This window comes from Nannospalax galili, unplaced genomic scaffold (assembly GCF_000622305.1).
Source record: "Nannospalax galili isolate Female #2095 unplaced genomic scaffold, S.galili_v1.0 scaffold33, whole genome shotgun sequence".
NCBI classification, from domain to species: domain Eukaryota; kingdom Metazoa; phylum Chordata; class Mammalia; order Rodentia; family Spalacidae; genus Nannospalax; species Nannospalax galili.
The window spans coordinates 1,369,233-1,392,157 of NW_008335436.1; the positions used below are offsets into that span (position 1 = coordinate 1,369,233).

The window sequence follows — 22,925 nt, forward strand, 5'->3', positions numbered from 1 at the left end:
ATGGAGGCCAGATGGTTGAAAACAAAATCCAAACTGCCATGAAAGGCTCTGTCTCCAGGTTGGAATATTCACATCCTCTTGGGGTCACCTGTCCATGCTGGGGTCACCCGTCCATGCTGTCAGTCCCCTCCGCCTCCAGCCTGTCTTCCTTTATTTTAACAGGTGAGCATGATCTTAACCCTGATGGTGCCGTATTACGCCATTGACACGGAGTCCCCCCTCATGGAGATGTTTGTGGCCCACGGCTTCTATGCTGCAAAGTTTGTAGTGGCCATTGGGTCGGTCGCAGGACTGACAGTCAGCTTGCTGGGCTCCCTCTTCCCAATGCCCAGGGTCATTTATGCCATGGCTGGTGATGGGCTCCTTTTCAGGTAAGGGCTGTGCTCCATGTAATTGAGTCCACTGCGTTGTACCTGTGCAGGAGGGGGTTGCCCTCTGGCACTGTGACAGTAATTTTGATGACTGTCTTTTGCACAGACCAAGAACTTTATTGAAGTGCAGGTGAAAAGAAGTCAGACACAGAAACAAGTCCTCGGTTGACTGTGGCTCCCTCGGTCCGGCACCGACTGATATGTCCCTCCAATTGTCCCTCTTCTTCCTTTGACACGTATTTCCCTTGTGAAGGTGGCAGGTGCCAAATTGCTGCACAGGCGATGAGGGAAATTCCAGGAGGGAGAAAGTCTGTCTCACATTGAGGCCTGGTTCTTGCTCCTCTCTCCAAAACTCCTCTGAAGTTGAAAAAAAAGTCAGCAATAAGAGAGGAGATAAAATCCTCTGAAGAGAACCTAGTAATGTAACAGTAAATACCATGTATTGAACAATTGTTGAACAGATGCATATCCTGGGTGCTTTCTATACTATAAATCATTTATTTCACACAATAACTGTTTTGCAGATGAATCAACCAGAAATTAAAGAAATGAAAAAAAAAGTCTTGTCCCAAATCCTTCATCATCTGCCCAGGGTTTGAAACCAGAAGTATCTGGCTCAGACTTTTGACAGAACCAATATTTTGATAGCTCTGTCTCACCCCCATGGCCACCATGGAGTGGCCTGGCTTCGGCTGACCTAAAAGAATGTAGCCCTTCCTCTTAGTTCCCAGTGCCCACTACAGGAGACCAGTGAGTCCCCAGGGGTCTCAGAGGAGTTCAGGGACTTTATCACTGCCACTAGCTGTCTTTCCGCTCCATTTCCTCTGCTCATCCCAAGTCTACACCAGGTCAGAGCTGCTGTGTTTGGGTTACTGATGAGATCAAGAAGGAGCTAAGGTGATGAAGGCTTGTCATCTTCACACATTCAAAAGATTTTCCTTCCATTAAAAAAAAAAAGCTAAGAGAAAGGTGCTGTGATCCAAGCACATGTCCAGCCTTGTGTGACTCAGAAGAGAGAGATGTAAGAGAAAAGGGGAAGCAGAGCCAGAGAGGCCAGAGGGCAGGGAGCCTCCTTCAGACCCACAGGACCTGCTGCAAAAAAAGGCCTGTCTTTCAATCACCTGAATGGCGGGCCAGGATTTGAAACCAGAACTATCTGGCTCTGACACTCAGAGTTTTGACAGTATCAATATTTAGTTGTTCTCATCTTCAGTTAGCAACCCACTAGACTTGAGCTTGAACTTGAACCTCTGTCCAAGAGCTTCTTAACTGTTGTGCTATTTTACCAACAGATCCCTGTGCTTCTTTCTGTTGCAGGGCAGGGTGTCTCAGCCTCTTGGAATGTTAGGAGGACTTTTAAAGCACAGCCAACTAGGCATCAACTCGAAAGATTCTGCTGTAGAAGGGCTTGGGTGAAACCTGAGAATATATCTTCCCAGCAAGCTGCTGATGATGATAAGGCTGCAGATCCACAGGTTTAGAAACACACACTCCCAGCAGATGCCTAACTTCCTCTTATCACCCCTTCTTCACAGTGACACCTGAGCCTCTGTGTAGATCTCTGACAGACCTCCTGGATTCAATCAACCCTTTCCATCCCATAATGAGTGGGAACTCTAGTAAAGAGTCTGGGCTCAAAATCAAGGAATTAAAGTGAATTCTCTCTCATTGGTATCCCAGGAGCCAAACCTTGGGAGAAGGAATGGCAGAGAGTTAAAGCAATGTACAGAAAGTTATCAGAAGAACAGGACCAGGCATAGCTAACAACAGCTTTTTTTGTTTGGTTGGTTTTTGGGTTTTGTTTTTGTTTTTGTTTTTTTTTTTTTGTCTTTTTGAGACAAGGTCTCCCTGTAGCCCCAGCTGACCTAGACCAGGCTGGCCTCGAACTCACAGAGATCCGCCTGCCTCTGCCTCCCGAGTGCTGGGCACAGCATTTTTAACATGTTGACATGTTAGAATCAGTCACCGTCTGTAGTCTGGCTGTTGACCTTCCTTCTGCTCACACCTCCCCTCCAGGTTCCTGGCTCATGTGAGTTCCTACACAGAGACGCCAGTGGTGGCCTGCATTGTGTCGGGGTTCCTGGCAGCTCTTCTCTCGCTGCTGGTCAGCCTGCGGGACCTGATAGAAATGATGTCCATCGGCACACTCCTCGCCTACACCTTGGTCTCTGTCTGTGTCTTACTCCTTCGGTACCAACCCGAGAGTGACATCGACGGTTTTGTCAAGTTCTTGTCTGAGGAGCACACCAAGAAGAAGGAAGGCATCCTGGCTGACTGTGAGAAGGAAGCTTGTTCTCCTGTGAGCGAGGGGGAGGAGTTTTCTGGCCCCGCCACCAACACCTGTGGGGCTAAGAACCTGCCATCCTTGGGGGACAATGAGATGCTCATAGGGAAATCAGATAAGTCCACCTACAACGTCAACCACCCCAACTACGGCACTGTGGACATGACCACAGGCATAGAAGCTGATGAATCAGAAAACATCTATCTCATCAAGTTGAAGAAGCTGATTGGACCCCGTTACTACACCATGAGAATCCGGCTGGGTCTTCCGGGCAAAATGGACCGGCCCACGGCAGCAACAGGGCACACGGTGACCATCTGCGTGCTCCTGCTCTTCATCCTCATGTTCATCTTCTGCTCCTTCATCATCTTTGGCTCCGACTACATCTCGGGGCAGAGCTGGTGGGCCATCCTTCTGGTTGTTCTGATGGTGCTGCTGATCAGCGCGCTGGTGTTTGTGATCCTGCAGCAGCCAGAGAACCCCAAGAAGCTGCCCTACATGGCCCCCTGCCTCCCCTTTGTGCCTGCCTTTGCCATGCTGGTGAACATTTATCTCATGCTAAAGCTCTCCACCATCACATGGATCCGGTTTGCGGTCTGGTGCTTTGTGGGTAAGCAACTTCCTCTGGAGCCTTGGGTGTTGCCTTTTAAGGTCTCGGACAGGCTTATCCCAAAAATACCCCCTAACTGGACAAGAACCTCTATTAGAGAAATCTACCAGGTTCTATGGACCCATGCTTTCCACATTAGTCAATGAAGCTAGTTACCACTGCCCTGCCTGTTATGCCCTCCGCCATTAGTCCAGGAAGAATGATGCTTGCCAATCCATCACTTCATTAAATATCCAGTTACTGGAAGTTCTTCTTCTATAAGGATAATTAATACTGGAAAAAGGTTGTTTAAAATGAATTTTTAAAAGGCATACTCCACATTTTTTAAAGGCATAAAAATATCAGAGTAAGATAGAGGGGTTGAAATTCTGTCTTAGAAACTAAAAATTGTGGGAAAATATGAAGAAATTCATTTGTCTTAAATTTGACAAAATTAAATTAAAAGGAAATCATGATAATTTTTTTATCAAGTATGGATTCTGAGCATTGTTTTTCTGACATGGGTCTATCATGGCACCATTGAACATCTCTCAAGTCATACTGATGTTTGTGAGTATTCAAAGACTTCGCTTTTTCCAAGGTCCTCGTCTCACCCTTTGAAATGCTTCTGGCAGGTGTCCATCATGCCTTCACCCTTGTTGATCTTCTCTGGTTGATGACTGATCTCTTTTAGAGCCTCAGTGATTCACATCATTTGGTGGGAACTCAAGTTGTCCTCAAAACTCACCTTCACTGGCCTCAAGAAGTCCCACACCTTTCCTGAGATTTCTAATTTGACATCATGATCCATTTAGATCGCATGTGCATATTTTGATTATCTCTGACAGTCACTGGTGTTTATGAGGCAACTGAGAATGGATGCAGTGATAACTTGTAACTTGAGAGAGACATCTAAGCAAATGTTAAGGTTCGTTTGTTGCTGCTTTTAAGTCCCTTATTCAGCTTGGTAGCCCTGGGGTCTCTGATAACAAATGCTTAGCTAAGGAAGGTCCTACAGAACAGGAAAGTGGCGGATTAAGCAGCCCCTGCCTAAAGCAGAAGCAAGACAAATAGCTACAGATCAACTGACCAGGACAAGGTGACAGACCCTCAGGTTGATTAGCAGCCTATCCACTACTAGAAGCCAAGGATATAGGTATCCAATACGTACCCAGAACAGAGTGTCTGCGGGACATGTTCAAGTAATGCTCATTAAATGATTATAAAGTACTTTCCAAAAAAAAAGAAAAGAAATTTTAAGTGAGAATGTCCAGAAAGCACTTTGAGGAAATAGACTGTGGGTGGGGCCTGAAAGGAAGATTTAATGAGACAGGCATGGGGGGAAGAACCAAAAGAAGCTCAGGCAGCTCCCGGCAGATTACCAACCTCAGCAGGCCACGCTGGGCCTTCCTGGAAGCTTTTTGTTCCAACCTTTCACTGCTCTGAATTTCATCCTTTGTTAAGCTTTAGAGAGATTTCTTGAGCGGTGCCCCCACCCCCAATCATCAAGATTTTTTTCCATAGATTCATTGACAGTCTCTCTTTTGAAACATTTTTCCACTAAAGCTAATCAATGGGAAGACTCTGCTATGGACAGGTGTGGCTGAGTAGATAGAAAGATTTCAGTTGTGTTATCTGTCAAGTAAAGGAAAGCGTAGGCATCAATGGCCTGGACAGCTTCACTCACACATTGTCAAAGCTAGAAGGGCTTTGGTATCCCATGTAGTGCAGCCACCGCCTGGTGCCCATCCTGTTGGTAATATTGCAGCTGGTTCACCTGAACTTCCTAGAGTGTTTTATAGCTCTACATTTTCACCTTAGAAAAACTGCATACGGGTCTGGAGAGATGGCTCAGCCGTTAAAAGCACTGACCGCTCTTGCAGATGACTCAGATTCGATTCCCAGCACCCACATGGTGGCTACAAACCATCCTTAACTCCAGTTCCAGGGGAATCTGATACCCTTTTCTAACCTTCGCTGCATTGCACAACACGAGTACATGCACATACATGAAGGCAATACATTCATACATATAAAATAAAAATACTAAACAAACTGAAAAAAGAAAAACAGCATACATGTGATTTCACAAATGCTTTTGCTTAGTAAAATACTCTAGATGATTTTTTTTCTTAGTTTGAAAAGTAAAACATAGCTGGGGCCTAGAGAGATGCCTCCACAGTTAAGGACACTTGGTGTTCCTCTAGAGGACCCAGGTTCAATTCCCAGCACCCACATGAAAGCTAACAACCATCTGTAACTCCAGTTCCAGGGAATCTGACATGCTTTTCTGACCTCCATGGACATTGTATGACATGGGTGCACTTACACACATGCAGGCAGTACACTCATATACATAAAATAAAAATAAATTTTTTTTTAAAAAAAGTAAAACATAGCAGGGGCTGGAGAGATGGCTCAGTGGTTGAGAGCACTGACTGCTCTTGCAGAGGACCCGGGTTCAATTCCCAGCACCCACATGGTAGCTACGAACCATCCTTAACTCCAGTTCCAGGGGAATCCAAAGCCCTCTTCTGACCTCCATGGCATTGCACGACACAGGTGCACTCACAAACATGCAGGCAATACACTCATACACATTAAAAAACATAAAAAAATAAAATATTTTTTTAAAAAAGTAAAACATAGCAAAGAAGAAAACATTGGTTCTTACATCTGTGCTCTCTGGTTCATAGATGTAATTAACACAGATGTTATTACCGTGGATTTACTTATTTCATTTATGAACTTTTTAAGTCTTCATAATAATCTCCATCATGTAGACGAAGAAACGGAGGCACTCGCTTGAGACCACATAGGCAGAAGATAGAAGAGCCGAGGTTAGAATTCAGGATGAGTGAGTGCAGTCCTTCATCAGGGCCAAGCTGTGGCTCAGTGTCAGAGTGCTTGCCTAGCATGTCCAAAGACCTGGGTTCAATCCCTAGCACTACAGTCTCCAGAGTTTCTTACCTTAGAGTCCCTCATGAGAGTCACCGTACTCAACACATGGCCTATACAAAACTGAGGGAGTCACCACTTCCACACTGGCACGCCCCTGATTTTACAGAGGGGTTAGCCAAACTCTAAGAAGCCGGATAGTGTGTTCACATTCAACAGAAAGTTAGTGAAAGAGCCTCTACTAGAATCCGGTATCCCCAGGCTTCCATTCTGGGGCTCTTACCACCCCATTGCGAGTCCTGAACAAACTTTCTTATTTAATCAGAAGGCCTGGTAGTGCTAACACCTGACGTCCAGCCTGATTCCTGGGTGTACCACCTGTGTGCAGGGTCCCAGGCTTGGCTTAATGGTCTGCTGCTGCCATCTTGAATTCTTAACAGTTTCTAAGCCAGAAGCCTCTCATGTTCTTTTTACACAAAGCCTCACACATTCTATAGCTGATTCTATACAACAACATGGTTTCTGGAGTACCAAAGGGTCTCTTCTTTGGTATCAAACAGTGCGAAGTTCAAATCAGAGGCCCGCTCATCCTTGACTTTAGAATTCCCAGCTTCCTTATGCTCCTGTTTGCTCAGCTGTATGCACAGCGTTCCTTCTGTTATCCTTGAACTGGTGGCTTCTGGAGCATGAATGAGAAAATGATGGAGAAAGCAATAAATACTTATCTCCTGTTTTTCTTTCAAAGCTCTGAAGTGACTCATTGTCTGCTGATGTGGGCCAGCTCGCTATCATGGGGCAGAACACAATGTGAACCAGCCCATCCTCAGGCTGCCCTGCTTGTTATCAGGCAACAGAAAACTCCCTGAGTGTCTTGTGCAATCTTGCTGATAGCACAGCCTCCAAACTCCCTCAAGAATCTGCTCCTCACTGACCTGGGCGGATGCCATGCTGCAGAGTGGGCTGGTGACAGTGGGCACAGACATCTGCGCTCAACCAGGACCCAGGTGGTCACAGTGTATATCCCACAAAGCACATTTGAGCACTAGCTAGTGTTGGCTGTTTCTAGGCCCCTGCTGCTGACATGATTTTTGAAGACAGCCACATTAACTAAGTTTCACCAGAGCAAAGACTGTCAACTCTGTCTACACATTAGTAGTAACCTGCATAACTTCTGGAACATTCTAAACACAAGCTTCACCTACAGAGACATTCTGATTCAACTGATGAAATATGACCAAGCTCCACCAGGTAATTTTTAATATGCAACCAGGTTTGCAATGATCTAGAATATGCCAAATCAGTGGTGTTCCAAGTGTCATCCAAACCAGTGGTGTTAATTTCAATTTTAGATTGCAACCCAGACCTCCTAATCTGAATGTCTGAGAGCAATTTAGGTTTAGCAAGCCCTCCAGGCAATTCAAATTCATGCTCAAGTTTGAGAGCCTCTGCTCTAGAGAGAAGAGTTATCAAGGAAGGTAAATTAATTCCAAACTGGTTTTAAAACCAGTTTTTTCATATGTAAAGTGTATCCATCCCAAAACTCCAAATCGCTTTATAAAAACCTTTAATGATTTTGTACAATAAATATCCTGCCTCTAAACTTCTAAGGCTCCCAAATATCAGATTTTTCTAATTATGCACAGTATGATTTTCCTAAGAAGAACAGTAGAGATATTTTTAAATGAAGCTTTTGAAACATCAGCTTTTTAAAAAGAAGATTTACATGGTTAGGCTGAGTCATAACTTGGTAATCTTCTTAGACACATTTTCTTTATTTGACCTTCTCTAAATGAATCTTAATTACAGCATTTCTGTAACAATGTTTTGCTAAGCTTTTGACCTTCACAAGAGCATAACTCAGAGTGAAATGAAACATAAGCCCCAACAAGCTTTCCTGGTATGTGTTTTTCCTTCAGACAAGAGAAATAATACAAGCAGTAAAGTTTATTAATCCCAACAAAGAAGGATATTTTGTAATCCCAACAAAATATCCTTCACTTTCCTTTCCTCTGAGCTGATGCAAATCTGTAAGAGGCTCTGAAGAGGTGGGGTATCGTGTCAAGGACTATGGAACTTGTCCTCCATGAGAATACCACATGAAATGGGATGTAGCCTTATTAAGAATTAACTGTGGGGCTGGAGAGATGGCTCAGTGGTTAAGAGCACCCACATGGCAGCTAACAACCATCTTTAACTCCAGTTCCAGGGGATCCAACACCCTCTTCTGACCTCTGCAGGCATTGCATGACATAGGTACACTTACATATATGCAGGCAAACACTCATACACATAAAATAAAAATAATTTTTTTTTAAAAATTTAAGTCACAAAGACCCAGGAGGGTGGCAATGTGATGCCAGAAAGAAGGAGGATGGAAGGGACACCTGTCACAGCCCCTGTGCCTGCCAGCAGAGGACGTTACTTGACACAGGCATATGAAAGGAGTGGGGAGAGGAATCAAGAGGCTGTGCTACCTGGAAGCAGCCAAAATGTTGATTCACCTTTGAGCCAAAGGAATGAAAGGAGAGAGGACTGTGGAAGAGGTGGGTGGCTTGGTGTGTGTGGTGTGCCTGGACTCCCGGCCACCAGCCAGGGTACTTGGCTTCTGCCCTTCCCAACATTCTGTTAGTGAGGCCCGCCACGTTGTGGCTTATGGTTTTCACATTCTGACTAGCCTTCCACAAGACAGTCCCCCGCCAGGCACCTCTCCATTCTAGCAATCATGTGGGTTGTTTCCAGTTTGGGGCTGAGAGAACACAGCTGCTGTGAACATTCTTATGCATGGCTTTGGTGGGTACACGAATACATCTCAAGTTTCTGTTGAGTAGGTGTGGGATTGCTGGCTCACAGGACTGGCGTTGTCTTTCATTTTTGTAAGAAGGTGGCCTTAACTGTCACAGCTATTATATGCCTCAAATGAATTCGGGGTCCCCAACTTCACTTTGCACATGGGACATTGAGGAGTCACATGACTTCACATTTGGCTCAATTGCAGAGCCAGGGAAAGAACCCCTCCCAGGAAGCCTCTCTTCCTGGCCACACCAATTTAAACAAACCTCACTGTTTGTACAATCAACAGGGTTCATGGCGGTACCTAAAAAAAATCAGGAAGAGTGGGAGTTGGTGGGGACTGTGATGGGTGGGGTGGACGCCTTCCCATTACCATCCAGTCCCCATTCCTATACTGGCCAATGTCTGTTTTGGAAAGCTGATCCCGAGTAGTCAAAATAAAAAGACCTCTGGGCATAACAGAGTACCTCAGCTATTTGCTGTGGGCAGGGCTTCCTGCTTGAAAGTGCACCCCAGGAGGCTGCCCCAACCAGCCAGAGGTCCAGTGGCCTCCTCCGCTCAGCCCATGCACAAAACTACATACAGGAGCTCCCTTGGGACTCTAGAGATCAGAGAGCCACAGTGTTTGTGCCTGTAGAGATGGAAATCTGTTGAGACTATTTAATCATCCAGGTTCTTTGCAGAGTTGAGTTTCATTCTCGATTTTTTCCCATATGATACAGAGCTACGGCCCCAGACCACACCCATGCTTTTCATTTATAGGTTTGGGGTCCTTTACTTAGTTTGCCTGGGGTGGATCCACATAAACTAAGTGTTTGGTTAGCTGTTGCAGAGGTACCTAGCATCTGAAGACAAGTTCAACCAAGTCTCTTCCCTGGAGACCCCTGGGTGGGACAGGAACAGCCCTCATCTTAGAATCATGAGCAGTGAGTTCCAGACTATTCAATGGTTCATTTGTTGTGTAGTTCTTAACATCTGCAGACTAGTGACTGCTACAATGCTTATTTATAAAGGGCATTAAGATCGCAGAGTATCTTACTACATAGAGAAAGTCCATTCACTTGCTGTGAGCATGAGTCAACTTATCCACCTGAACCTCTCCCAGGCACATTCTCTACCAGGGAATTTCCATTTGAAAAAAATGCCAGTGCTCCCCTTTGAATGTTCCTCCATTGATCCCATCACAGGACTCATGACCGTTACCTTGACAGGAACTGCTGTTCACCCTCCGTGTCCCAGTATAGCCATGCCTGTTGTTAAAATACCGGTAGATCTCAGTGCTTAGAGGTAACTACCCTCTGTCCTATCCACACCAGACACCCACCAGGACCCATTAACTGAAAAACTATCTCTAGTTTAGCAATAAAGCCTCCAGGACCCTATCACCAAATAAGCACTGGCTCCCTTCTGATTTTCAATGTCACACCTGCCCTTAAGTACTTGATGATAGCTACAATACATGGAATTGGAAATCAGTAAATCAAAATGCTTAAGAAACACTAAAATCAAATATTCAAATAGAACAAAAAAATCTTGGACATTAACAAGTCACTTAATTTCATATATATATATATATAATTTTAAATCAGCATTCTCTATTTGTCTTTCTGGGTCTGACTTATTTCACTTAATATAATAATTTCCAGTTAAATCCATTTTCCCTCATATGCCATGATTTCATTTTTCATAGCTACATAATATTCCATTGTGTATATGTGCACTTTTTCTTTATCCATTCATCTGTTGATGGACATTCAGGGTGGTTCTATTTCCTGGCTGTTGTGAATAGTGAAACTGTAAACATGAATGAGCAAGTATCTCTGTGACATGTCAACTTCTAGTCCTTCAGGTAAATACCCAGAGTAGCAGAGCTGGGTCATATGAGAGTTTTAGTTTCAGTTTTTTGGAGAATGACTTCCATATGGCTGTCCAAATTTGCATTTCTAAGAGCAGTGAACAAGGGGTCCTCTTTCGCCACATCCTCAACAGCATTTGCTATTTTATTTTTATTTTATTTGTATGAGTGTTTTGCCTCTGTGTGTGTGTGTGTGTGTGTGTGTGTGTGTGTGTGTGCACTACATGCATTCAATGCCCATGAAGACCAGAAGAGGGCATCAGGTCCTTTGGAACTAAAGTTACAGGTGGTTGTTAACCACCATGTGGGTGCTGGGAACTGAACCTAGGTTCTCTGGAAGAGCAGCCTGTGCTCTTAGCCAGTGAGCTATCTCTCCAGCCCTGTTTGTTGTTTCCTTGATGATAAACATTCTGACTGGAGTGAAATGGAACTCCCAAAGCAGTTGTAATTTGCATTTCCATGACGGGTAAGGATAGTGAACATTTTTCAGTTTGTGTATTGGCTATTTATGTTTTGTCTAGTTGGTTCATTAGCACATTTATTGATTGGCTTATTTGGGGTTTGGGTGTATACTTCTGTAATTCTTTATATTTCCTTACTAATCCCCTGTCTGATGTGTAGCTAGCAAAGATTTCCTGCCATTTTGTAAGCCATCTTATTTTTGAATTTTGGTTCACGTCTAACTTATGCCAGTAATCAAATCAAATCAAATCAAACCCTCAAAGGAAAAGCTGCCATCTACAAGGATTTACAAAAGAACATGGTACCAGTTCAGTGACAAGCCTAAGAAACAATTCCCCAAAACTATTTCAAACAATTATGGCATTATTGGAATAAGTGAGTCACCTCATGAGTTAAAGAGCTCTACCTGCCCCATGTGTATGGTAATGTGAGGAAATGTTAATACTGGTATATATCAGTTAATATTTTAGAAATATAATTAATTTTAGTTGTGATAATGATGCTGTTTTAGAAATATGTACTGAAATATTTACAAACTAAACCTAGGATAGGAGAGATTTGTTTTCATGTGATCTCAGGAGAGAGGGAGGCACGTGCGTATGGAGTGCAGGTGACGACTGCATGCTTCATTAGCCTATTAGAGCTTCTGTGTATTCCTGAAATTCTTCAAAATAGAACATTCAAAATTCCTGGGGAGGTGGCTCAGTAGTAGGAAAAAAAGTGGTACTCAAAAATACGGAATCAGGTCCCACCACTGTAACCCTCCCCCATGCACTTCAGAGCCTCCCCTGACAAATGGGAGCGGGGAGAGAAGTTGAAAACCCTGGAGCTGGGCACGGAGCAATCTTTAAGAATTCGTGTCTGCTTGTTACCCATGTTGCTGTCGACAGTCCCATATTAATGCATATATGTTCACATATGTGTGTGTGGACGTGAGGGGTGCAGGTGGAGACCAGAGGCTGACATCTTCCTGAATTGTTCTCTGCCTCATTTCATTTATTTATTCTGAGCTCACTGAACTTAGAGCTTAACAGTTTGGTTGGACTGGTTGGCCAGCAAGCCCCAGGGATTTTCCTATCCCCACCTCCCTAGCACTGGATGTACAGGCGTGCACTACCACACTGGCTTTTTACATGAGTTCTAAGGATCTGATTTTAGGCCTTCAGCAGGTCCTTTACCAACTTAACCATCTCCCCAGCCCCAATCCCTTAATTTTTCTGTTCCCTGTCCATGAGATGCACAGATTCATGCTCCCTCCCTCCATCTCTATATGTCTCTGTCTCTCTCCCCCTCTATCTCTATCTCTGTCTCTATCTCTCTGTCCCTTTGTTTATCTCTGTATATCTTTATCTCCCCCCATACCCACACACACTCTCTTCAGGAATCTAAACACACCAGCACTTGTACAGCATCTCCAGCTCCTGCAGAGAGAGGTGCAACATAACTGTACGGTGTTCAGGGGACGCCAGCACACAGTGCTGTATGAAGTGTGGTTTAGATGACTCAGGATTCCCAGAATCCCCCCAGAGTGTTCAGAAACCACCTTATGCACCATTCTCCAAGCCAAAAGAAGAGCAGAAACAAAAAGCCCAGCTTCCACACAGCAGGCCTTCAGCCGTGCTGTTTACTCCTCCACACAAAGCCCTTGTTTAAGTGACAGATGGTCAAACACGCTCCCCACCCCCGCCTTCCCGTGCCCTCTTCATTTGTTCCCTCGGTTGCTTTGTCCCTCTCCATTTTTTCTCTTCTCCCATTCTTCTCTGCCTCACACCACTCTTCCTGAATTGGCTCAGGGGCCAGCAAAAAAAGATAGAGGCAGACAGAATGTTTGGCCCAAGAGAATGACTCTTCCCAAACAGACTCCCTGAATACACTGCAACAGGCAGAGCACTCATCTTTGAACTATATATTGGAGACAGAGTGGCATGTCTTTGGCCCTGTAGAGGGACAGAGAAAACACTGAAAAGACCCATCTACATGTCTGTGGCAGGCATGCATTGTAATCACAATCAATGTACATACACACACATGCACATATGCACAAACGTGCCTCTTCCAAGCCTGCCACTCCAAAGAATACATGTAGACCAAAACTTTTGCTGAATATTTGCTGCAATGAGTGTAGTGTGTAAACCAGCTTGGGAAGGGAAGTGTGAAGAACTGGATGTGCAAGAGCCTTGATCCACATGGAAAGCTGGTTCTACCCCTCCCAGACCCAGGCAAGACAACTAATGTTCCCCAACCTCTGCTTCTGTAAAATGAAGTCAATAGATACCTTGGTGATCTGTAGAGTCCTGTCCAACGCAATTATCTATGATGTTAGAACAATTGCTGTAACATAAATCTACCCAACACCCAACATATCTGGTGGGGAGAGAGGAAGGTATGTTAGAATAAATGTCAACCCAGCCAAATTGTAGTGGCAGTGACCTGTGTAGAGGCAGAGGAGTGACGCCAAGGGTAAGGGGGACTGAAAAAAAAAGTCCAGTGGGGTATGGCCTACATCTAAATAGAGTCAGAGAAGGGATCTGAAAGAAAAGAACTGATATAAGAGACACCAAGTGGAAGTAAGAGGTAAGATTTGGCACCTTCCTGGATGTCTGAGAGAAAAAACAAGAAAAATTAAGGTGAGCTGCTGGTCCCACCTGGTCACTTGAAATTCCTTCAGAGGCATTCTTCAAGAACGAGCATGCTAGCCCTTTTAGAAGAGGCATGAGTGGAGGTCTGGTTCCACACAGGGATAATAACTGTCCCTCATAGTCACCTCCACCCCCAGACACTAAAGAGCAATGACCCATGCTCAAAAAGATCAAGTCGCTATGCGAGGTCAAACAGCTACATCTGCAAATGATTAACTCCAGGGTTTATTACCAATTAGGACTATAAATCTCTGCTTACTTTGGCTCCTGGAAAGTTGATTTCACTGGGGGGTAGGGGGAAGTTGTCAGGAGGGGGAGAATCTCGGGAAAAGAAAGTCATTTAACACAAGGAGGGAGAAATTCAAGCTTAAAAAGATACCAGATTCGCCGGGCGTGGTGGCGTACGCCTTTAATCCCAGCACTAGGGAGGCAGAGGCAGGCAGATCTCTGTGAGTTCAAGGCCAGCCTGGTCTACATAGTGAGTTCCAGATCAGCTGGGGCTACAGGGAGACCCTGCCTCAAAAAGACCGAAAAAAAAAAAAAAAAAAAAAAAAAAAAACAAATTCAAAAGGAAAAAAAAAATCTCAAGGGCCAGAGCAGGAAGACAGGCTAGGCTTGCCACTCTGAGCAAACAGTCCAGCAGCTGGCCTGGGGTCAGTGAAGCCAAAAGGGCTGATGCCACCGAGATTTGTTGGACCCTAGTGACCAGACCAGGGCATGGCCTGAGAGAGCAGTGAATTGAGGATTCTCTGCACTGTCTGACCGTTGTAATAACCTACAATACACCTGTGCCTGGGGAGCCTAGAAAACCAATCAAATCAGAATTTCCTCAGGTGAGTTTAAAAACACCCCACTTGACTCCAAAGTGTAGAGAGAGTTGAGACTCACCACTTATTTCATCCCAAGTTACCTCATGTTAACTGTTGCTCTGACATTGAGTGGTGTTTTATTTGTTTGGGTTTCTTTTGTGTGTTGTGTGTGTGTGTGTGTGTCTGTGTGTGTGTGTGTGTGTCTGTCTGTCTGTCTGTCTGTGTGTGTGTGTGTGTGTGTGTGTGTGTGTGCCCATGCCTCTGCAAATGCATACAGGAGGCAGGGGAGGACATCTGGTATTCTGATCTATCGCTCTCTGCCTTTTTCATCTGAGACAGGGTCTCTGATTGAACCTGAGCTACGCTGGTGGGCAGAAAACCCCAGTGATTCTCCTGTCTCCACCCCCACCGCACCCCATCCCCAGCACTGGGGTTATAGGAATGTGCATGGCCACACCCATTTTTATATGAGTGTTGAGATACAAATCAGGTCCTTGTGCTTGTGCACCAACTGCTCTATATTGTGCCCTATGACAGATGACACTATAGTTCTTGACTTACCAGACCCTGAATTTCATGAACTTTTCAAAAAGAAAAGAGGCTCACAAATCACTGTCATATACTATTCAAAAAAATGAAAAAGAAACATTAGCCATATAAATGTTGTACATCATCAGAAAGGTGATTTCCCTCTGATTAGAATGATGTCAACACAGAGACAGTTTGCTGGACTTCTGGTGCTTATCAGGGACTCTCGTTCATTCATTCAACAAACATTAAGAGCCAGTTTCCTACCAAGACTGTACAGATAATCACAGGACAGGTGCTGTAAGGGCCATAACAGTTGCGTGTACTATTAGACACCCTGAGAGCCCACCCTGAAAGAGGGCAGCTTAGAGGAACAGGAGTGGATTATGACATGAGTGTGAAATGGCAAGATAAATCATAGGCTAATATGTATGTGTTGCTAAGAGCTGAAAGGAGAGCTGGGGACTGCATGGAGTCAAGGGATAATAAAATGTACTAAGAAGGCTGGGACTGAACACTCGCTGATCTGGAAATATTAACCCAGGGCAGAAGATGCAAATTCCTGGCTGTGAGCTCCGTGAGAGTAATGACTGAATGCCAGCTGGGACAATGGGGACTGAGTGCCTGAGAGGGCCAATCCTGTGTAAAAACCCAGGCAGTGCTCACCGCCAGCCAAAATTGTTACTAGGGATGTGAGGGCTAGCCTCAGACTGTCAACAGAAGCTGTAAATACGAGCTGCTTCATGCACATCTCCCTAATGTTTTCTGGTTTTGTTATTGTCTTGTTTTTGTTTTCAGAGATAGGGTCTTACTATGTAGCCCTAGCTGGCCTGGAACTCCCTTATCTTCCTGAGTGCTAGGATTACAGAAACATTCCATCACACAGCTATGTGACCTCCCAATTGTGTGTGTGTGTGTGTGTGCGTGCTAGGCTGTTCACATATGTGTAGGTCCATGTGTGTATGCATATGCATATACACATGAACGCCCATGCATGTGGAAGCCAGAAGTCAACCTCAGGTGTCTCCTCAAAAGCCATCCACCTTATTTTTTTATGTGTATGTTTTGCCTGAATGTATGTAAGTGCATCTGTGTCATGCAGTGTCCTCAGAGGCCAAGAGAGGAAGTTGGATCCCCTGGAACTGGTGTTACAGATGATTGTTAGCCACCATGTAGGTGCTGGGAACAGAACCTGAGTCCTCTGCAAAGGTAGCCAGTACTCTTAATGGCTGAGCCATCTCTCGGGCACCCTCCCTCCAACCAGATTTTTTTTTTTTCGGTCTTTCTGAGATAGGGTCTCCCTATAGCCCCAGCTGTCCTGGAGCTCACTATGTAGACCAGGCTGGACTTGAACTCTGCCTCCCAAGTGCTGGGATTAAAGGCCTGGACCACCACACCCAGCCCCACCAGATTTTTTTGAGACAAGAGTCTTGCACTGAGACCAGGAGCTCTCCAGTTCATCTAGGCTGCTGGCCAATAAGCTCCAGAAATCTGCCTGATTCTGCCTTCCTAGTGCTGGGATTACACAGGAGGCCCACTACCACAGGCTTTTTTATGTGGATTCTGGGGCTCTCTCCAAGCTTGGCATAGCAAGAACTTTACTCACTGAGCTATCTCCCCGGACCAGACCTCCCAATTTTTAAAGGGATTTTTCGTTCAAGTCTTTTCAAAACCCCACAATCTAAGGATGCCCATCGCCTGCAGCCCTGATTTTACTGTGGCGAGTGCTTTCCCCTCTGGTCCTGGGGATGCTAAAGGAGCCTCTTATTCACCTGTGCCTTCCCCTCCAACAGGTATGCTCATTTATTTTGGGTACGGCATCTGGAACAGCACCCTGGAGATCAGCGCTCGAGAAGAGGCCCTCCACCAGAGCACATACCAGCGGTACGACGTGGATGACCCCTTCTCAGTGGAGGAGGGGTTCTCCTACGCCACGGAGGGGGAAAGCCAGGAGGACTGGGGTGGGCCGGCTGAGGACAAAGGGTTCTATTACCAACAGATGTCAGATGCGAAGGCAAATAGCCGGACCAGTGGCAAAGCGAAGAGCAAAAGCAAACACAAACAGCACTCAGAGGCTCTGATTGCGAACGAAGAGTTAGATTACTCTCCAGAGTAAGAGCAAACGCACAGGCCAGTAGAAAGGATGATTGATGTTTCACTAATCCAACCTGTGGGCTAGAAGGGGAAAACGTCTTTTGACTCTCATTTCACAAATCCAGCCTTCCCCAAAGTCAGTCCCCAAGCATAACCTATCACTTGCTATTTTTGCTGTTCAGGATAGTTCTGTTGAACGGTTTTGCCCAGTGCCCTTAACTGGCCCCCTTGTCAAAATAAAAGTAAAAGTAAAAAAAACAATCAAAAGGCTACAAAATTCTGTTAGTGAACCATGAGAGCTAATGGTAGCGAATGTTTTCTAGCCTTTGCTGGGTCCATCTTTTTTGCTTCTTACCAAGACCCCAGGAAACAAAAGGCAAGCTTTGCCAACCGCACAGAGGATGCAGCCCCCCCAGAGAAACACTGAAGTAGGTGGCCGCAGATTCAAACCAGAGCAGCCTTCCAACCACCGGAGGCCTCAAAGGCAAGGCTCTGTTCTCAGCAGACCTGGGAGCAGCTCCCCTAGGTGGTGGGGGCGGGGATGAAACGGTTCCTGTCAGGACTTCCTCAAACAGAAATGCCCACCTGTGTCCTGAAATCTCACCTCACCAGAAATCAAGCATGGAGGAGACATGGGCTTCTTATCACTCACCAAAGTTCTTAAAAGTTTCCAACTCTAATTTTATAATCCAGGAAAGATCAGATCAAGGACTATTTCCCCTATAAAGCAATCGTACAGACCCAATAGTGTGTATTACCAGTCCCCATGACTGACACACAAGGCTTCAACACAGCAGATAAACATCAATTGAAACTACATTTTTCAAAAGATAATGCTTTTAGATAAATTATCATGCCCATAGCTAATATGTACCATTGTATTGCAATAAGTACAACTTTTTAAAAACCCTTTTACTGTTCCATATTAATTTTGTGGAACCCTGGCTTCCTGGGTTCATTTCAACATAAAAGAAATAGCATCAAAGCTTTACTTAAATGCCCCCCTCCAAAAAAAAGACACCTTAAATAACGATCTCTTTCATAGAGGCCAGAAGGACGTTGGCAGAATTGAGCTGTCTGTCATGCCTTCCCTTATGCCAGACTCTAAGCTCCTGCTGATATGGTAAAAGGGGTCAGAGGTGGAGTGTGACTTCATGGCGCTGATATTCCTAGAAGAAGTAGGCTATTTGTTTTATAATCAGATAAAAATATTTGCAAAGAGAAGTAACCCAGTCACTGAGATCACATTGCAAATCCTGCTTCATATTTCTAAAATGATAAATTCGGTAGGCTTTTTTAAGATAAGCAACAACTTGATTGCATAATGATGCCCTGAAAAGCAAGAGATGTGGCAGCCCAGCCACTCAGGTCATCACATTCCTTGAGATCACTTTTCCCCCTCTGAACCCTGCTCTTCTCGGCTAGCTCACTTTCACAATACTTTTCCTGTTGTTTCCCAAAGGCCCAGAGAAATAGCTACCTGGTGAGGTTTAAGTGCAAGCCGTCAAATGGGTTCCTAAAAGAATGTTCTGAAACAGGAAAAGTGAAATGCAACAGAAAAAAAAAAATACATGAGCTGCAAATTCTCCTTCGGTGTCTCTTGTATGTGAAGATGATGTTTCTCACGCTAAGATTGTGGTGAGAATTTTCTGAAAGGGAAGCAAAAGAGTAAATTTATCATCCTGCCAAAAGTTTTCCTGAATGTTGACTAACATTTAAATATTTTCTTTCTTGAAGTCTAAGACTCAGGCTTTGTTGACATGCACTGGAGCTGCAGAGAAGAGGTAAAAGCCTGTTTTCCATTGAACTGTCTGAAATACACCAATGGCCGAGGGATGGGCATGAGGAGACTTGTAACTTCTGCCCTTGGAGCTCAGGATTCAGGGAGGAGCCTGATGTAGATAAAACAAACTTGACCAGTCCCCATGACTGACACATAAGGCTTCAACATAGCAGATAAACATCAATTGAAACTAAATTTTTCAAAAGATAATGCTTTTAGATAAATTGTTATCATGCCCATAGCTAATATGTACCATTGTATTCCAATAACTACAACTTTTTAAAACGCTTTTACTGCTCCATATTAATTTTGTGGAACCCTGGCTTCCTGGGTTCATTTCAACATAATGACTGACAAAGCTGTGTTTCCTCTTGCCTGATCTTAACAATCAAGATGCAGTGCCTGGTCTGTGACAAATAACCTTGAGGATTCACTGTAAGATAATGATGAGTCATGTTTGTGAAAACAATGTTTTAAACTAGTTTAAGAATCTGCCTAGTTTAAATACCCTGTTAAGCTGAATTCACATCTAGAGAGAAGAGTGATGTTGTCTTCATTTAATATGTTTAGGAGAAATGTGGTTGCAAAATGGCAAAGTCTAACATGGGTGAAAAGTTTCCTTTTACTAATGAGGTTCACGTGTTAAAATTGCGACAGTCTGGCAGCAGGTGTGAACAATCTCTGTAGCGTAAGAAGAGCCCAGGCTTTAGTTAACACCATTGGTGTTGATGGTGTGAAGACCCTAGGGACCATTGTCATGTCTTCTATTGAATGGAGCCATTTTCCCTAATTAGTAGATTCAGTTATTATTAAGCTTTGCTTCCTTCATTGTTCTAAAGTTAACAGGTCATCTTCTTAGCAATCTTGCTTCAAAAAGTATCAATATGGTTAGGAAAGTTTCTAAGGTTTTCTTCATGTTTCCCAGATCCTGTGATACAGTCCCAGGTTTCACAAGACAGTTTAAAAATACTATCAATCACTAGAATGATAACATTAGGGTTTTCCTAACAGATATCCGAACACCGTATTTGCGGGACTGCATTAAAAGTCAGATCACCTTATAAATAATTGTCTTAGGCGTGCTCTTCCTGTGAGAATTCTATGTGTCCCTTTGTGATTTGGAGTCAATTACTCGATTTTATATTCTATTTATTTATTGATATTCTGCACCATTTCAGAACATTTGAGGCAGCCATTAAACACATGTGCTCCAAAACAAAACTTATGTGAAGAACACGATCAAAACTGAAGTAGAACGCTGGGCGTGATGGCACACACTTTTAATCCCAGTCCTCGGGAGGCAGAGGCAGGTGGATCTCTGTGAGACCGAGGCCACTCTGGTTCACGTTGTGACTTCCAGGCAGACTGTGACTAGGGAGACTCTGTCAAAAAACAGTGAACAAAAAGAAAAAGAAAAAAAAAAACAGATGTAGAAAGAATAACAGAACCAGAAGTATGTTTCATGCACATGCACAAATGCAGAGCCCTACATTTTTCAATGAGGGGCACCTTTAAAAAGTAATAGATTCAGCAGTATGTCAGCAAGTATTGCTACATGAATAAAAATAAGCCTTTCCCCGTGAAGACAGATAGTTAAAATAGCACAGGCCACTGAAGTTGACGGAGAGCGTCAAACCTAGATTATACTAGCTACAGCACCTGATGGATAGTGGGTACCAATAAATACCTGATGATTGGATGAGTGAATGAACGAGTGAGTAAATGAACGAACTGGAGGAAAATAAAGTATCTGTTTAGCAATTATTTTAGAGTGTCTATTATACACTGCAGTATATTCTGATACCATAATAAGTGAAAGATTCCGCTCTTAAGAAATAATACGTAGGGTTGGTGAAATGGCTCAGCAGGCAAAAGCTGGGCAACCTGAATTCCATCCCAGAACCCACATAAAGGTGGAAGGAGAAAAACAACTCCACAAAGATGTCCTCTGACCTCTGTACATGTGCTGTGGTACCCCCACACACACACACATACATACATACTCCCCCCCACACACACATACACACATAATAATAATGAGCATTTTTAAAAGAAATAAGATATACAAAGAACAATATCAATGACAGGGGAGATGAGAGTGCTAATGTGCTGTAGGGATTTAAATAGAGAAAAGACTTCTACATGTTGGAAAGCTCAAAGAATGTGGCACACACATGGGGCCTGTGGAAGTAGCAGAATCATACAAGGTAGAAACTTGGCTTGCCAAGTAGAGGCTGTGTAAAGTGCAGACTGTGACTGAGAGCTGTCTTCTGGATATTTTCCTCTGTGCCTTCCTTCAGGGAAAGCAAGGAGCTAGTTTGACCGGAGCTTATAATGTATGCATAATTTACATGTGGAACAATAAGAAATAATGTCAGGAAAACAGGGGAGGGCTCAGTCACAGATGGACTCCAGTATGAAGCCAGCTGGTTCTCCTGGGTTGGGGAGTGATTATGGAGGTGATGAAAGCTTGAGTCAAGGAAGGTTGGACTTGTGAAAAGCTGAGCAGTGGCATCATTGCCTGGACAAGGAGCAAACAGGTCACATACTCACTCCAAGTTCATTTAGCATAGTAAGGGGAAAAAATCCACAGTTACCACAACGCATGATTCTTCCTTTCTTCATCCTATTTCATTATTACTGTGGGGGAAAGAATGCGATCTTCTGACATGCAGACACACAACACAAAGTTCTTTTCAGTCACTTTCAGTTTTTCAGTAATTAACTTCAACAACCAAATCTAACATTTCCCATCTATCCAACCTAAATAGTAAAACCTCAGCTGCCAGATTGACTCAAGTTGAATGCTAGACTACTTTAAAACTGGGGAAAAAGCTGAATGTTGGAATTGGGCAAAGAATCCAGATCTGCTTTTTAGTAAGCTAACAGCTAGCCAAGGGCCTCTATCCTGGTCATGATACACGTCTTTAAAATACATGGGGGACAAGGTTGTTCAATTTAACAGACCCTCCTCCTCCAGAGAAATATCTTTATTCTGCTGAAAAAAAAAAAAAAAAACTAAGACACGCGTTTGATCCTTTGATGATACCAGCTGGTTTGAACCGACATTTTAAGTCATTGTTGAAAAAATCCGGTTCCAACCTGCCAAATAGTATGAGAAATGGAAGCCCCCACTAAAACCACATACTTGGAACAGGAGAAACAGCTCTTTTCAGAAAAGGCAGGAATGAATGCTGAGCAGATCTGCAATTCATTTTCATAAGGCTGTATCTCCTACTTCATTTCAAAGGACAATAGGAGCCCTGCTGGAAACCCTATTAAAAATGGCTATGCTAGGCAGACACTTAACTTTGCTGTTTACAGTGGTTGCAAAGCCTGCTTTCTGAGTGGCTGCCTCCCTGCCTGGTGTTAAGAGCATAATTGTTTGTGAAGCCATAGGTGTGGAGAAAGCTCCCAAGCTTCTGTCAGTCCTGTTCCCCAGTATCTCTCTGATGCTGCTGACCCATTTACCTACAGAGACCCTTTGGAGACCCTAAGACAGAGGCCTCAGCAGGTGGCCTGACCATGAAGACTCCATAGTTGCAGTTAAGCATTGCAGGCATAGAAACAACATCCCAAGCCACAGTCTCCAACACAAGCAGGACCAAGGTGGTTGTCCGCTGGAGATGATGCATCATTTTCAGTTGGCAAGGTGAAAGCAACAAAAAGCCCTTTTCCTGCACATAACTGTTAATTCCATGTCCTGCTTTAACTTTCTCTAAGGCTTCAGAGGAAAGGCCAGTTCATTTACATTTGCCTTTGTTTTTGTTTTCTGGCCCCCACCCTCAAGAGCAACTTCCTCCCTAAAATGTTCTCCTCCTCT

The 22,925-nt window shown here is 44.1% G+C and overlaps 1 protein-coding gene across 1 annotated transcript in view; it reads left to right on the top strand.

The window, feature by feature from the left end:
* Nucleotides 1-22,120, top strand: part of Slc7a14 (solute carrier family 7 member 14) — a 125,770-nt gene extending 103,650 nt beyond the window's left edge. Inside the window, exons 6-8 of the mRNA XM_008830108.2 lie at nucleotides 163-371; nucleotides 2,388-3,265; nucleotides 17,019-22,120. Coding sequence (XP_008828330.1) covers nucleotides 163-371; nucleotides 2,388-3,265; nucleotides 17,019-17,341 — 1,410 coding nt within the window. The 3' untranslated portion in view covers nucleotides 17,342-22,120. The remainder of the gene's footprint in view (nucleotides 1-162; nucleotides 372-2,387; nucleotides 3,266-17,018) is intronic.
* Nucleotides 22,121-22,925: the final 805 nt, after the last annotated feature.